Source organism: Antennarius striatus, chromosome 12, assembly GCF_040054535.1.
Source record: "Antennarius striatus isolate MH-2024 chromosome 12, ASM4005453v1, whole genome shotgun sequence".
Lineage (NCBI taxonomy): Eukaryota > Metazoa > Chordata > Actinopteri > Lophiiformes > Antennariidae > Antennarius > Antennarius striatus.
This window is the reverse complement of record NC_090787.1, coordinates 8,158,406-8,175,988: the sequence shown is the minus strand read 5'-3', so window position 1 is coordinate 8,175,988 and position 17,583 is coordinate 8,158,406. Positions and strand designations below refer to the sequence as shown.

Genomic DNA, 17,583 nt, shown 5'->3' with positions numbered 1-17,583 from the left:
CACTCTTCTTTTCAAGAGAGCAGGTGATAAGACAGAAATGACTACTTGTCCCATGGAGAAATGTGGAGAGCTGTTCAATTTAATTAATTAACCATTAGCTGCCAATTACACAAAGAAAGATGTGTTCTGTCAGTCAAGGGGAGAGGCTGAAGGAAAGAGAAAGACTCTTAGAGAGGATTGACTATATTGGACTTGTAATTTAGAAACCAAACTCACAACAAGACATCCCTCTTCAATCAAGACAGAACCCTTACAATGATGTCAACAAGTGGAGACAGTATTAATTTTCCTTTGTTTCATATTACCACAAAACCATCACAGAGTGCTAACCCTGTTTCACCACCTGGTCCACAACTTCCTTATTAAATTCATCCATCCTCAAAGACATTACCAAAATCTACCAAGAATGATGCATTAAAGCTGAGCAAATCCAAATGAAAAACTACAGCTTACTCATTGTAATAAATCAATTTCCACACTAAACTGGAAAGAATAGTCAAAACATCCATATTTCATACTCATTCTTCATTTCAGGGTGATTAGGCAACGCCTTAAAAGTCTGCCTTTAGACCAATGCATCTTTATACATCTTTCTACCACATCTGTTGAATTTTTCTCAAACACAATTTGCATTCTTGCTCATTTAAATTCAGCTCCAACAGCGGAAGCAGTATACTGAAATAATCCAGCTCCTCTGTGACAGCAGTATCAACTGATTACAATGCAGCAAACAAAGTCCAAAAAGGTCTTTGTAGCATACTGCCTTAAAACTGTGGATATCAGCAGGAGAAATAATGATCTGATTAAGCATCCCAAACTCTTAATCACACACAGTAAGAGAATACAACACACAATTTTAACCAGACACTGTGATTACTTCAGTACATCACATATTCTTAAAAATAAACTTAATTAATGCTTTTGCATTAAGCCCATCAGCATTTGTCACGCAAATGCAGATAAAATAATGTCCGAATGACTGACTACATAAAATGGGTACTGAAGCGCTTTAGAAGACCAACTATCATTAAATTAATTCAATGTAAATTGTATTCCAATTCTAGTACGGCAATGCCATCATGCCCAGTGCCATTTACCTCAGATTACCTTGGTCTGTTAATGACTTTTCTTATGTAGTCAAAATTATTAAAAGGGAGTGTCATCCAGCTGAACATGTCATTCGAACCTAATTATGAACTAACAATCAAATCCATTTGCAGATCTTGTAATGCATAAAGTAAAAAGCAGATAGTTTAACATAAATCATTTCATAACCACAGCAACACACTTACATGATCTTAAAGGACAGGATCAGTTTCTAACAAATCAATAAAATAATGACAATTAAACTATTATTGTGTCACAGTGTACTGACTGATGCTGTGTATTAGTTTGGTGGTAGAGATCAGTTTTTGGCTGTAATTTTTTTACAGAGGTTTTGAGGGAACATGTATGACATGAGTGGGGATCCAGTATTCAGAAAGTTACACAGCAGATGACCGAGATGTTTATTTGCAGGCATAGCTACCTTGACAAATTGATGACTCATAAATGAGTGTTCTTCTCGTATAAACACTTCAACACATCGGTTCATTTCCTGCCTGCTGGAACAGTATTTCCTGTCGGGCTCAGGGTCATATGCTGGTTTGTTTGTGGAACTTCCCAGCAGTTGTTCTTTTCCACCTCATCAACTGAGGTTGATGAGGTGGAAAAGAAAGGCAACATAAAATAAAGGATAAATTTAAAATAAATAAATTTGGCAGAATCAAAAAGTTGGTATTTCAAGTTTTATCAAGTAGAATCTTACATTTCTGAGCGGCAATATAACTCAAAGTCAGGAGGTGTGTTGGGAGCTGAGATATGTCAGACGTGTCTGGTCTTTATGAACTGATTCAAAGTTTTCTCACTCTGCTGATTAGTGATATTCTGAATGCTCTCCTCAAAAGTGTGTTGTGTTACAGTTCCAACTGGCTTCCAACTTTCGTATCATTATGTATTGCAGTCTTCTTTTTTTGACAGACGAAAATTACTTTAGAATTTACTTTAGCATTACTCAAATAATCTGTGTTGTCATGTGTTGTCAGCTGATTAATGACATATAATGATTTACTGATTTTCTTTGTCAACTGTATCGTGTCTTTGGGTATGTGCATCTTTACCAATGTCCTAACTTGGTTTTAAAAATATATATGTACCAATAGGACCCTGACTATTCTGAAATGTGTGTATATTTTATTCTGACATTTGTTGATCATTAATATGTCAAAACACAAAAGAGATTTGAGTGTTTCTACCTAGAACTCCCATAAGAACTCCCATTCATTTTTATTTCACAGTTCAAGTTTGGATGTGTAATAGCAGAGAAGTTATATTTTTGTCAAATAAATAAATACAACACTCAATCACTATAGCTTTGATTTAGTGTCCAGGTGTCTTTTTACCTAATCCACCAATTTGTTCTTAGATATTTTCAATAATAATCTAAATTATATACAAATAATGTCCGAGCAGTCAAAATGACTGTAGTAGTTGCAGAATTTTGGGAGACAGAGTGTTAATGTACAAGCAATGTAAGGAACAATAGATGAGTAAGAAGAAATTTTCTAAGCAATGAAAATATAACTATAGTTTTTCAGAGCCAAAAGCAACAAGTTAAAGGAAGTAAGGAAATTTAAATATACAGTATGTAGAGTAACAGTAACAGTAACAGTGCATGCACAACAGTTAATTGAGAAGAAGAAAGCATGAAAAAGAGCAAAGATGAATAAAATCAGTGTTTATTAATCAAAACAGTGTAGAAATTCAAGAGAAACAAGTTGGCAAGGAAAGACTCATACAAAGTATTACCAAGGTCAAGATTTACAATGGGCTCATTTGCCTCAATCAGAACCGCATTCTAAAGAAAACCTGGATTACACAGATTTTGGTTTAGGTGAGAACATAAATGGACATGGGATTGTATCACTTTTCAGATTGTTAATTATTATTAAGTGGGGTAAATATCTATATAAAAAAGCCTAGAGGCTGCTGAGTTGTACATCATCCAGACAACCCTGTTGATCAAAAATTGCAAAATTAGAGGGAGTTGAAATTTGAAAAAGGTTTATTATGTGTATTTGTCTTTGTGGTTGTCTTAGAAATTTAGTAAGAAACCATTTCTTATGTGTGACCAGTGATATTCAAATCAACCAGGAAATTATAAAAGCATTGAGATCTTCTTACCATCTCACGAGGCAGGAAAATATCTTCCTGCCGTAGCACCACAAGGCACACACTCTCACCCTGTCGTGTGCTGCGTAGCATACACACCAGTTCTTCTTGGCCCACACCGCTGATATCCACACCATTGACCTAAACAAAGACAAAGCCATTATATATGATCCACACTTCAAGTATCCTCCTATGTCCAAATGTTTCTTTCAATGCAGTCCATTAAAAAACCAACAAAAATCATTCCTCCCTGTACCTCCAGTATTCGGTCTCCAGACTGCAGGCGTCCATCTTTGACAGCAGCTCCACGTGTCAGAATGTTTTTGACAAGAATGGGTCCAGGACCATGAACTGAAGAATCTCTGGTCACTACTGTAAAACCAAGACCTTCTGAACCTAGATACACACAGACATACAAGTACACACAAAATGTGTCAGGCAGTGATGAGAAACCTTATGTCAGTGTAAGCAACACTCTTCGACCTGTCTCAGCTCAAAGACTCCCTGCCTTGATGTTTCTCTTTCACAGGCTTTGAGTGAGATCTCCTCCCCAGAATGGGCCTGAGAACTTCAACAGTGGTGTCGAGTCAGGGATTTTAGTTTCTGCAACATTTTAAATCCTTTAGCTACAGTTGGTATTACAGTATATACAGGTATGAAGGTTTTGAAAAACTGTTCAGATGAGGGACAGTGAGACGGAAAAGGTAAGAGCCATGAGTGTAACACAGTAGAAGTGAATGATGTGGAAAGAGACAGGATGAGATTAACAAAGGAATCAGGGACAACCATGTGCAGGCACGTGAAGGCACTCAAACACACACGCATGAGCAACAAAATGTTCTCTCACACCCACACCCACACACCCACACACCCACACACCCACACACACACACACACACACACACACACACACACACACACACACACACACACACACACAGGTTGCGTGTTTTATAGACTTAATTTAGTCTGGTCTCTTTAGTAGAGCCAAGTCAGCACTTTGGTCCAGTATGAATTCATATCAGCAGAAATGAACTGATCAATAAAGACTTAATAGACCCTGAAGAAGGGGAATTAGGAAGATGGAGAGAGGATGGGTGGAAGGAAGGAGGGGATTGAGAACAGAGGATACATCATAAAAGTAAGTAATTCTGGTACCGCAAAAGAAATAAAATAAAATTATAGATGCATATGTATTTGTAAAATAGAAAGAACTAAGAAAGATCACAAGGGACACTTATAGAAAAGCTAGAGAAGCAAAAAAACAGATTAAAAAACTGTGACTCAATGTGATCTGAAACCCCCCCGTATTAAATTCAATAATTAGTTAACGTCAGAGCAATGGCAACAAAATAGTAACAAAAAAAATACTATTTTGTTTGAAGACATCTGAACATTCTGACCTGTTGAAAATAAGGGAATATATTGGCATATATAAAAAATGTACATACACTGCAATACAATATAATATCATATTATATCCTATCATATCATAGTTTCAGTGCTATAACAACATCTGAAAAAACATTTTGTGAAGTTTAATAATTAAGTGTTAAACCAAAGAAAAAATCAGTGTTTCATTCTGCAAAGTGCCATTGTAACTGAAAATCATTTTTAAAAGTTTAACTCTTAATATTGGGATATTATAAAACCATGTATTTGTACAACAATGGTCCTCACCTTTCTTTAGATCGATCCTCAGTCTTCGTCCTCCTCTCTTATTGACCACCATGCTGGAGAGGGCGGGACTTTTCCTCAGAAGGGGACTCTCACCCCTGACTTTGGGTGTCTAGGTGGACAGAGTCTTTCAGTACATTTGACAGCACTAAAACCTGCCAGTGTTAGTAAACTCCTTTGATAAGCAGGAATGCTGAACACTAGTTTCAGACTCTCTTTGAACGCATTTTGCACTTGGTGTTTTGTTTAAAACTATATGTAAGATTAAAATTGTAAATTCATAATTTCTTATATGTCAATTGTGAAGCAGGAAAACTTACACTTATAGCACATTCCATGGCAACAGCTTCTTCTGGCAATCGAATTGCTGGATTCTCAGAGGGTTTAAAGATGGGTTTGGCTTTGACAGGTGGAGGAGGCTCTTTAGTTTTGCCAATTCGGGGGCTGCTGTCAGGACCGTTGCCAAACAACTGACCAATCAGGCTCTTCTCGTAGCGTTCTCTGTTGGAGGAAGGAACTACTTCCAGGCGGACCACTGGGGAACGCATTGCCTGACGGAACACTTCCTGGGATCTGAGAGGGTGACGAGAGAAAGGAAGTAGAGAAGAGACAGGCAATGCAAGAGGACAAGAAGCAGTAAAGTAAAAGTTTTGTTGAACAGTCAGTATTGTTCATAGTAAGTATTTTCTGATCAACTAGTCATGTTATTAAACACAGATGCAAACAGTGTCTATTTATCCAAGCATATCTGAATGGAGGAGGATATAATTAAATTAATTCTACAAAACACATGGTATAAATGTGATTATACTGTATTGATAAATGGAAAGAGTAAAAAATAAGGTCAATTCAGACCATGCTGCCTGCCAAAGATAACTAACTACAGTTCATCACTATCTAAAAAGTACTTACTGTACATGACAAAAATAAACAGAATACAGATTCTGTATCTTTTTATATCTTTGTCATTTTCTCATTGATATCTGGTCATTCTATCTATCCACTGAGTCTGCTGCTCTTCATAAAGAGGACAAAAGGACAGAGCAGGAGATTCAACACAGAACCGTGACACCTGCACAGCAGGCCATTATAATCTCATGATCTATAAAGGAGACAATTCTGTAGAGAATTAGTAAATATCAGATTATGATAAGTAAATTATAGGGGCCGTTGTGCCAGAGGTAATCGGTGTGCACCATCATTCACATCAGATAACCGAGAGAGAAAATCTGGTTTATTTAAATTTTATTGGATAACAATTCTATTATTTCAAGGCTAGATTATTATTAGCTGTATAATGATCCTGATGTTTGTGTAGCCTATGTTTGGAAAGTCACGTAGGACAAATACAACCATTTGCAACACTTCCAAATATTGTATTTATATCCAAGATGGATGCCCAGACATTAAATTGATGATAAAACGACATAAGGACATTATTCTCTTGATATATAAATCAATTAATCAATAGAGCAAGTGACGTCTGCTGTACAGTAAGAATCTGTGTTACATGCAATCTTGTAACCATGTAATCCTGTAACCAAGCACTAAAAATATAACAAATTATAAAATGTAGTTAACAGGTGGAAGAAGGGGTGCTTTTGTAATCTCATGCTACATATCAAGAGTGTACAAATTTAAGGTCAACATGACAAATTACCAACACAAAGTATAAAATGCTGTAACCCTTATACCTGCCACCAAAGCGAGAAGAAACCAAGTGATTCTTCTGCATGTAAACCCAACCTATCTTTCTACCATGAGTCTTCTTTTTGTTCTTTTTCTGTGACAAACTGAACATTTTTGTTAAACCCATCATGCTTTTACATATGTGCTCCTGCTTTTCACGCTTCTGTTCCATAAGTGCAATGCAAAGTCCTCTGTGGATCATATCTTCTATTAACTATAGCATTGTACACGTAATTGTTTTGAATGAATTTGTTCTTTGTGTTGCTCATTTTAATTAGTGCTTGACATTGCAGTATGACTGTATACCAAATAATGTTTCATTTATCTCTACTATTTTCTCTTCCTTTTGTTTTGTATGCTCACAGATGATCAATAACTTGCAATTTTATTCTTACGTTCTGTCTTTTATGGTGACTTTGTAACATCTGTCCATGGAATACAGTTAAAAATCACTTCCTGGAAAACTGCGGAATATTTACAACAAAACTCATTAATATGCAACCGTCTATGAATGATGCATTAAAAATTGTTCCTCAGTTTGAATGCATGCATTTGGGTATGACTACCCATCTCTTTTTCTTTTTGACAGGATTTGCATGTTAAACCCATTGAACACATATGGTCCATCTAAGGAAGGCCTTGTGTCACACTTGGCTAAAAGACATGAAACAATAAAATCAGCTGTGTCGATGTCTAGAAAGAAGTTTTAAAATATATCATTATTATTTCTGACTGGATATAGTGGGAAGTCACATTTGTGGCACAGAGATACTCTTATTAAAGAGGCTACCTCATACAGCTGCCAAGACCAGAAAATCTAAGTGTGTAAGTGTGTGTATGCATGTACTGTATGTGTCCACATGGTCTTTACTGGGATTAGTGGACCTATTAACACCTATTTCACTGGACCAACCCACACATCACCTTCTACCTGCCATGACTGAACAATAGTGGCAAGACTGATTGTGTGTGTGCATGTGGGCATGCGTACGTGCATCCGTGTCGGTCTATGTGTGTGACAGTGTGTGTGTATTGCTGTTAGTGGGTGAATGAGTGCACAAGAGACCATACATGTCTTTGAACAATTGGTGCAAATTCCCATCTGGTGATAATCCATTTACCTACAGTACAGCATAAAACACCTCACATACTGTATAATCTCATTACCTCAGTGAAAGCCGGACACCAACTATTGTGTAGACAATACAGACCTTGTAATGTGTCGTAATCATTGTAACATCCACATGAGGAATCTTGTAAGTGAAGGCAGCCGTTTTAACCGGTGTGTCTACTGTGATTGTGAGGCATAGTAATCGTGTTACATCCACAAATACTTGTGCTAATCTACCTCTTTTCTGGTAAAGACAGCAAACAGGACTGAAAAAAACGGACATATAAAGGCCAGCTCTTATGAGTTACTCCGACACGCACACGTATACACACGCCCGCGCGTGCGCACACACACACACACACACACACACACACACACACACACACACACACACACACACACACATTCCTGAAGCATCTGCCAAGTGTCTTTTCTGCTGCTCTCTGATGGCAGTGAAACAGTGATATAAGCCCTCTCAAAATGGAAAAAAAAGGAGCACAGAAAGAAACAATGTTTCAGACTGGAAATGTTTGATTAAACGTCAGATGTCATTTTATTTTTGCTGATAATTTAGGTGAGAAACATTTTGATTAGTTCCATTTAAATTGTTTGTGCCACTTTTTTTTTTCATTCATTCATTCATTCATGGGTGGCATGGGTGGTGGTGCAGTGGGTAGCGCTGTTGCCTCACAGCTAGAAGGTTCTGGATTAAAATCCTTTCTGTGTGGAGTCTGTATGTTCTCCCCATGGGCTCCCTCCGGGTTCTCTAGCTTCCTACCCACATTCAAAAACATGCAGCTTAGGTAAATTTATCGGTTACAAATTGCCCTTAGGTGTGAATGGTCTTTAGAGTAGCTCAGCAGCGGACTGGCGTCGTGCTCAGAGTCTCCCTTGCCTCTCGCCCTTTAGTCAGCTGTGTTGGGTCTGTGTTACGTCCAGCAACCCCTGTGACCCCTGGAATATGCGGGTCAGATTCACCTTCTTGAAAATATGAACATAATCATCTAATCTTCAGCCTTTTTCCACCTTGAGGGTCATGGGCTATGCTGGAACCTATCTCTGGTGGCTATGGGAAAGAAGCGGGATGTGCCTTGACGCCTCACCAGTGCATCACTGTTTGTTTCTATTCAACTTGACACAAAAATCAGGAAATAGTTCTTGATATGACCCAGTGCCATATTAATAGAAATCATGTATGAACTGTAATTCTAGGATGGTATTTTAGCCCTCACTGGTCCTGATGACATCATCATGTATGATATCTATATTCACATTTCTACCACTTCCCTATCCACGTAAATGAGGCTGGAGTTCAGTAAGGGAGATGATAAATATGCCTCTTGGGCCATTTCCCATATTGCATTTTAAGATGTATGGAGGGCAAATATCAGATAATAATAGCTTAAAAATCACATCAGTGGGCAGTGGAATAAATTAAGCAATAATGTATTGATTCCAATTTAATGTTGAAATGAATGTTCTGGCCCTAGGATTTGTTCTCTCTATGTATTCACCTCCTGTGCTTTTATCTGACTTCTCACTCTTCCCACTGTAACTGTTTCTGGACAACAATTTGGAGACTTTTCAATACAACGTATTCTATGTAAAATGTTGTATTTATATCATCAATCTAATCAGTGATATTGATACATTCCTACCATCCTACAATTGGATAATACAACCTGTATTTTGCTGCTGCTCAGGACAAATGACTTTAATCACAATCTCCTCTGAAAATTTCTGAACAGACTATGAATAACAACTACATCCTTCACTCACCTCACCTGATTTAAATATTTTTATCAGAAAATCAAAAAATAAGAAATTCACACCTATTGTATTATTTTGTTTCGGTATTTTAAAAAAAAGACTTTTCAGAAATTTTTGACATGTGAGACAATGCACACCATCTGTGTGGCACTTACTGGCTAAAGGTCTTGTCCATGAGGTCTATGTCATTGATCATGACGATGCACTCTTCCTCTTGGAACAAACCCTCTCTTCTCGAGCGACTCTCCTCATCTATTCCTCGAATGTAAAGACCAAGAGACCTGAACAAAGAATGATTGGGAGATGAAAAGATATTCTCATGATTACACCGGACACACACTTTCATAGTGTTGCAGAAGATAGACAATAATGAATGGAGTCCAAATGTTTTACCAAGGCTGTGTCAATCTGGGGGAAAAGTGGGCATAGCAACACAGAGAGGAAGTAAATTAAACTAAAAGACGACATGACAGACAAGTGCACACATAAATGAGACAGAGTAATCAAGCAGCCTGTAGAATAACAAGTGACAGATGAGGAGAGACATGATGGACAACCATTAATGGTAAGAATGACTGGAAAGAGAAAGTGTTAATGCATCTGTCCTTAACCGTGGATCAGAAAAACACATCTTACCAAAGGTGGATTTCTGCTGTAAAATGGTTGAAAGTAGGTTAAGAGGTGGAAAGGATGATGGGAAATGATGGGAAGAAAAGTGAAGGTATTCAGAAAAGTACAGAGAAAACAGAGGGAGGAGAGAGTAAGACAGAGGAATTTAAGGAGGAGATTGGTAGGGTCAGGTGAGTCATGAGAACAGCCATAAAAAACTCATTCTGCCTTCCTTCAGGAAATCCTCATCCAAAGTCTGACTGTCACACGCCCAAAGAAAACCTTACAGAGGACATCTTTCCTTTTTTTTAACTTGTGAGTTTGCCATGTTTGATACTGCCAGGGATTCACAACAGCTAACAACAGAAACATCAGTATTACATGACTCTAAAACTAAAGGAGTGAGACAGATGACACAATTTTTAAAGCTCAGAATGGGTGCTTACATTGATGCCATCTCTTGTTTTTATGTGCAAGATGTGTGTCTCCAAGAAAACAACTTACCGTCCACTAAGTGACGAGCAGTATGGAACTACATGGATTCCCAGGGGACTGTCCTCTCCCAGGATCTCCACTGTTCTAGTGAGGCTGCATACACACACACACAGCAACAAAGTCAAACAAGGCAGTCATAGACTGCAACATCCCACGACCCCCCTGAATTCAACATTTTACCCTGACCTGCACATTTTTGTGCTTCTGGCTTCCTGAAAATCGTTCTTTTTGTTTTGTAATTATATGTCATCAGGTTTCAGAGATGTGTACCTAAAAGGGTATACAGAGCACCCTTGTTACTTGCGGTCAATGTGTTCCAGGAACCACACGCGATTAACGAATTCCGCAATAGAGCGACAAACTATTCATCTTATTATTTACGGTAATTTAAATGTTTATGAACCATCCCCATACTGATATTAAATCACCTTCTATCTGTATTACATTTTCCCACACTCTTATCGACTGTTTAAACCCCTTTTTTGTCTCACGGAAGTCAGAAGCTCCCAGAACGTAGCACACTTCCAGATGCCGTCAGCCAATAGAATATGTTTTCGGTATCACGTGACTGCCTTCCAAAAAATCTACAATGAGGTGAAGTTGATTCGCAAATCCGTGAGGGCGCATTGTAAAAGTGAAATTTTGACCTTGACCTAGTTTTTAAAGGTCAAGGTTGTAATCTAATTTAGATCCCCTTACCTCCCTGAATATTGCAGCTTTTGTTTCGTCTTTCTGTCCCTTTTCAGTTCCTGAGATATGTGCAAAAAAATGTGCAAAAGTTGAAATTTGACCTTGACCTATTTTCACCCGAGTATTGTGCTTTACTATGATAAAAACTATGATGTACTTACTTACATGTTTGTACTTGTGTATTCAAAGTGAAGTACACATCATCACACAGAATACATCAAATACACAGACAACGCAAGTTGTCAACACACAAACAGGAAAAAACACAAGTACAGACTGGAAAAGAGAGAAAATGTGTGTTTCCTGAGGGGGTGACTAAAAAGCCCCATCCCAGATTGGTGTCTCGACTTTCTCAGTTGCATTCACTGTGCTGAAAATACTGTTTTGTCAAAGGCTTAATCCATGACTGTGAACCTAGTCCTAAGAGAAGTCAATGCAGACAACCTATTCAAAGTCAACAAAACTACAGACTAATCTGTGCATGTTTGTGAGCCTGTGCGTGTGGACGTGTGAAACTTTTGTTGAGTCATTCATCTTTATGAGTTTTTCTTCCTCTCTTTTAGTCTCTGTCTAGTTTGGTTATTCATGGGAGTGTCTGCTCTACATTCTGTCTGTGTTGTAATGTGTGCGTGTAGAAGTGTTTGTTTGTTTGATTAGTTTATCTGTCAGAGCGCAGCCATTAATCCTCCAATGACCTTCTCTCTGCTCCCTATGTGTGTGTTTTGTCTAAGTGAGTTTGTCTGAACTTAGTTTTGTACTATTAAGTTCTACCTCTGGTATCGTCCTCTCTCCCTCTCTGCCACTGTCTGCTCATTCTGTCTTCCCCTCCCTCTAGACCATCCATCCATCCCTAAACCCCTCATGAACTAATAGCAGTGCAGATGCTGATAAACTCCAGGGAGAGGATGGTTGAATGTGGTGGGTGGTAAAAACAAGTTATGCTGCCTCCTCGTCAGTCACACAAATCTGAGTTAATCCAGACAATGGGAAACAAGGGACTGCAACAGAAAACAAGACAAAGTGAGTCAAGGACAGATGAGCGAAAGCTGGAAAAGTATGGACATACATGAGAACGGAGGTAGGTAGTAGGTGACAAAGGGAAAGGGAAGGCAAGAATGGACAGGAGATGAGAAAATAAGAGGGTATTAGCGGGGACAAGAGGAGAACACATGTCAATTTTGTGAAGATTCTTGAAGTGTCCTGGAATATGACAACACTAAGTTGACTGTCAGAACTGTCAGCAAGCAAAATACTGTAGCTCACAGCTGTGTCATTTTAGACTTTTTTTTAGCATTTAAGTTTAGGGTCATAGAAGACTAACATTAGACAAGCAGTAGTAGAAACGAAGCGTACAAAAGGTTATTAATACTTTTCCTCATAAATTTGGAGTAGATGTCCAGATTCTATGCCATCAGCATGAATCTTGAGGAGATCATGACTGTTTAATATAATTGTGGCCAAAGAAACAACTGACAAAGAAAAGATGAAGCCAGGGACAGGGAAAAAGTAAAATAAGGTAAAATGTCAAGGAGGTCGAGCACCACATAATGAAATGCTAGGAGGAGGATGCACTGAATTAATTAGACAAGGCTAATCAATATCATTAATATTAGGGGAATAACAGATCGCTCCTCCCTCTTTCCCTTCCCACTGCTGTACTCTGATCTTTTACACTCCCACAAGAACGAACAAATGCACCCCAAGAGCACTTGATATGCATTTGGCGTTTCCTTTTCTTGTGTGAGGCTGCATCACGGAGAAAAATGAATTTGGGGTGAGACAGAGACAAAACAGGTGTGACTTCATAAAAGAGACTGGGAGCACAACAAGAGAGAAGAGAGAAAGAGCAAAACACAGAGATGAAGACATGAAGAGAGCAGGTGTTCTCTTTATCCACCTACCACTTCACTGATCCTTACTATGAAAGCAGAAGGGGAATAACAGAAAAAAACAGAATGTACAGAACGGAACCACTCTATTCCTCTCACCGCACCTCTTCCTATTCATTGCCTTACTTTCTCTCATTTTTCCCTAAGCTGGTCTGCAAAGAGCTGAGTGCTAAATATGGAGAGAGGGAATGAAAACCTCTAAACGTACAATACTGCTAAAGGTTAATATAAGCAAATGAAATAAATCCCTACGCGTGAAATAAAATTTAAAAAAACACACCAGCTGCTTACATGCAGGAGTTATAAAATATTGGTTTCTTTACTGCCCTGTGTTTCAAGGGGAGGAATAAAAATCTAGAGGAAAATATTGTGTAAAATGTAAAAATGATTTCCAAACATTTGTAGGTGCTATAATAAAGACAAGACGGGGCACAATGAAGCCAGAATGCCAGCCTGATGCTACCCAGATTAGGCCGGGGCAAATAAACAAATAGAAAAATAGGCAAAACTAGCTTAAAGTCTAAAAATTACCTTTACCTTTACTGGATAAAACTGCTTAGAATAGCGTCAATAAAAACACATGTGATCATCCAATGTCATTTTAAATGCATTTACGTTAATCAAACATTCCTTCAGTTTCGTTTAATCCATCCTTCTCAGTAGAAGAACTGGGATTGGCAGACATAATCATAATGGATCCCAACAGGGGTCCACGCAGTCAATGACCATAAGAGTTCAGTCTTAGAATAATGCAAGACATTTCCGTTAAGATATTTTCAAATTCACTTTTTCTCATGTATCCTATTCACCTTTTCACCTCCTATTTTCCCAAACTCCTCCTACACAGTGGCTCATTTCACAAAGAACGATAAGATGCTCACAATGGTATTTCAATGAACCCATTTACAGTAAATCTGTTTGCCTGTATAAAAAACACATTTTGACTAAAAGGTAATGAGTTTTCCAGTGACCGTGCTGTGTGGTTAAGTGATGAGACATTACTGTATTTATAGGTGTAGCTCTCCACCTGCCAACACACAGACAAAAACACACACAACAACAGGCCCACAGACTCATTTAACATACGCTTTATGGTCCCAATATTTATGGCTGCATTTCTCAGCTCATTTTTGACTTTTTTGCAATTTCAAGGATCGTTTCCCCGGTGACCACAAAAACCATTACATCACTTTTACATTACTCACAGCTGAGTTGGTTTCTGTGTTTCTGTTGCGAGTGTGTGTATGTAAGACAATCCAAGCAAAGACTATAAATCCAAGGGGTGGGTTTTAAATAATATTTTTTTTATTACAGTAAGGTGCAATAAAACTGTAATTATCACACAATTTTCTTCGGATTATTGGTTGTTTCAAACCAGAATGTGTTCTTTTACATTAAGTCTGTTGACAGAGTTGGGTACTGCAGAAACTTTTTCAGTTACTGTTGGTCAACCAGTATTCTCTTGACATACCGTACCACTGTCTGTGCCTTTTTACTTCATATCCATTCATTCATTCATCTTCCAACCCGCTTAAGCCGCTAACGCAGGTCGCGGGGTAGCCAACTTCATATCCAGAAACAAAGTTATTTTGTTTAAGTATTTAAGAATCAACTCTCTCAGATGACACTGAAGAGCAGACATCGCCTAGAGATGCTTCTTTTCAATCACAGCTGTTTGAATCAAAATTGCAATAAAGATTGAGTTATATAGCCTAATGAAGTAAACAAGAATATATTGCAGCATCTCGGGAAACAACACTGTTTTCCTACTGTAGATTTCCATTTATTGATGAAATTGAGTTACTTTCAATCAGGACTGGAGGTCAACTACAGGTCAGAAATATTTTCATACATTATAAGCACTTCTTTTTCAAGTATTCGATATTTTCCAGTGAAATAATGAGGCATGGTTTCAGCATTCTGCAGACCAACCAACAAACTTAAGATTTGTTATAAATAGAATGATATTTAGCTATATTAACAATATATAAATTATACAAGCTTAATGATGCATTTGACAAATAGAACTGAACTGAACATTTAAAAATAAAATGATAACAATCCTGCAAAATGTCTATTACAGACTGCGGTGCAACAGCTAGGTACAATGTGTAAAGCTTTTTAAATCAGGGTCTTCTTCTGTTCTGAAGAAGCCTCTTAGCTGAGATGTAAAACGTCTTTAAGAAACATTCTTAAAAGTCCAGTGAATTGATTTAAATGGCTTTGGATAGCCATGACCTGGATAAATGAGAACCTACATAGACATAGGTTCAGCGTCCATACTGATGCATGCATAGCAAAAACTAAAACTAAGCTTTTCATAAGACAAAAAAATCTGCTCTATGTTCTGTGTTAGTCCGTGTTACCTCAAATACCATATCAAACTACAATGTCAAGCTTAAAAAAAATCAGTGTATCACATGACGTATGATTTGGCCATTTGGATTTATCTATATCGAAGCTAGGAGTATTTTAAAGTAGGAAAATACTGTAACTTTCCCACTGATGGTAAAATGGTGGCAAAAAAACCTGAATATCATCTAATATTCATAAACATTCCTGTGCTTGCACCAGGAACTAGTATGAGAAAGCCACTGTGGCTCAGTGTAAAAGAATTGAGCAAGCCACAAAAAGCCACACTGTGTGGCCAAGACAGTGGTGCAGCACGCGGACGATCAACGCTCGTTGGGATGGTCTGGGGGGCCTCTCCCAGGAAATATTTTAGAAAATGGCGTCGTTTTCCTGCATTCTGAGGGTAAAATCTTCTGTTCAGTTTACCTACAAAAATATACTAAAGTCAACAGTTCAAGCTGAACTATCTTTATTTCTGTCCTACTTTATGCAGATATGAGTGTGAGATTCAACAATTGAAAACTTCCATTCTCTCCTCGAAGATACAGTCATACAAAATATTACTCAATCTTTACTTATAAGTTTTACTTAGACTAGAAGACATTTTAACTTTGACCACCACCAACACCATTGGTATGCCATAGTCTATTTTATTTAATTTTTTTATTCAATAACATGATTTTTCATTTCAATTTAAAAAGGCATGAAAAATAGCAAGCGAGGTGAATACACATTTACATGCATCTCTGGTTATTCCTGCTGGTCATTGGGAACAAAAGTCTAAGACAAGGATTTATAATATCTTTCATTAACCTTCTAATCGGTCTGTGGTGAGTGCTTTACCATTTGTTTATTAATGAGGGTTTTAACACAAACTCTACTATAAAACACTGCATTCTTTTGATCGATCGTCCTCGACTTGTCGTACACCAATTCGCGGGTTCAGCTTGTAAAAGTCGAACATAAAATCAAATTAGCGGCGCTATTTCCGCCAGCGCCGCTCTCTAGCAGAAGTAGCGGCAGTAGCGGCGCTAGCCCCGCTCGTTAGCGATAGTAGTGGTGCTACTGCCGCTAGCGAGCGAAAAAGTTGTAAGTTTTAGCCTTTTTTCCATAAAAATAAGAACGCCACTGTGGCTAGACAGTCTAAAAATCTTTTAGCCAATCTGGTATTTACTTCGCCTATGGCGAAGTGGCGGATGGCTAGCGCAAGCCCAGCATTCTGTTACATTTATGATAGCTGCTTGTCTTTGCTCAGTGTTCAAAGAACATGACCCTGTGCCCTATCATTGCCAAAATGAGTCTTCACATGATGCTGAAGAGGCCCGCGTGAGACAGGGGCATTCTGCAGCCCTCACACTTAATTAAGTAATGCTCATTAGTCATGTGTGTTACATGTTTAGTGGGCTATCCCTCTGAAAAAATAAATACACAAGTTTCTTTGTAGCTGCTTATATTAGATTTACATTGGACTGTGTGTGTGTGTGTGTGTGTGTGTGTGTGTGTGTGTGTGTGTGTGTGTGTGTGTGTGTGTGTGTGTGTGTGTGAGTGTGTGTGTGTGTGTGTGTGTGTGTGTGTGTGTGTGTGTGTGTGTGTGTGTGTGTGTGTGTGTGTGTGACCCTGACTCGGTTTTAGCAGCCTTTTGTAATGTGCTAATGATGAAGCTTCTTTAAACCGACTATATCTGCATGGGCTTTGATCTGCAGCACAAACCAGCTTTAATGAAGGGAAAGTAGGACACAAACAAGTATGTGGACAAAATCAACAAAAATACAGGCAACACAAATGCAAAAGCTTCCACATACTCAGGGATGCACAGCAGCCTAGTGTCATTGCAAAACAAATACTCTAACCTGCCGTTGAAGGTGTGCTTGCTCTGGGGTCGGTCTACCCCTGCCGGCCTCTCCACAGACGGACTGGCTGCCTGTAGAGGAAATACACATAAGAGCTTCCTGTTAGTTTACTACTTGCACATGGAAAAGAAAACGCGAGATGAAAACAGGAAGCCAAAAGGTTTAAATGAGTGACTAGATGGAGGAATTAATGAACTTCCTGTGTTATTACGTTGGCTTTTACATCACTGTATCCGAAACG

The 17,583-nt window shown here is 38.3% G+C and overlaps 1 protein-coding gene across 5 annotated transcripts in view; it reads right to left on the bottom strand.

The window, feature by feature from the left end:
• pard3bb (par-3 family cell polarity regulator beta b) overlaps positions 1–17,583 on the bottom strand; it is a 187,273-nt gene that overhangs the window by 121,889 nt on the left and 47,801 nt on the right. For all 5 annotated transcript variants that reach the window (XM_068328667.1, XM_068328663.1, XM_068328665.1 and 2 more), the window contains 7 exons: positions 17,343–17,413; positions 10,571–10,654; positions 9,613–9,738; positions 5,208–5,460; positions 4,891–4,999; positions 3,467–3,606; positions 3,223–3,351 (listed from right to left, as the gene is read on the bottom strand). In XM_068328667.1, coding sequence (XP_068184768.1) covers positions 3,223–3,351; positions 3,467–3,606; positions 4,891–4,999; positions 5,208–5,460; positions 9,613–9,738; positions 10,571–10,654; positions 17,343–17,413 — 912 coding nt within the window. The remainder of the gene's footprint in view (positions 1–3,222; positions 3,352–3,466; positions 3,607–4,890; positions 5,000–5,207; positions 5,461–9,612; positions 9,739–10,570; positions 10,655–17,342; positions 17,414–17,583) is intronic.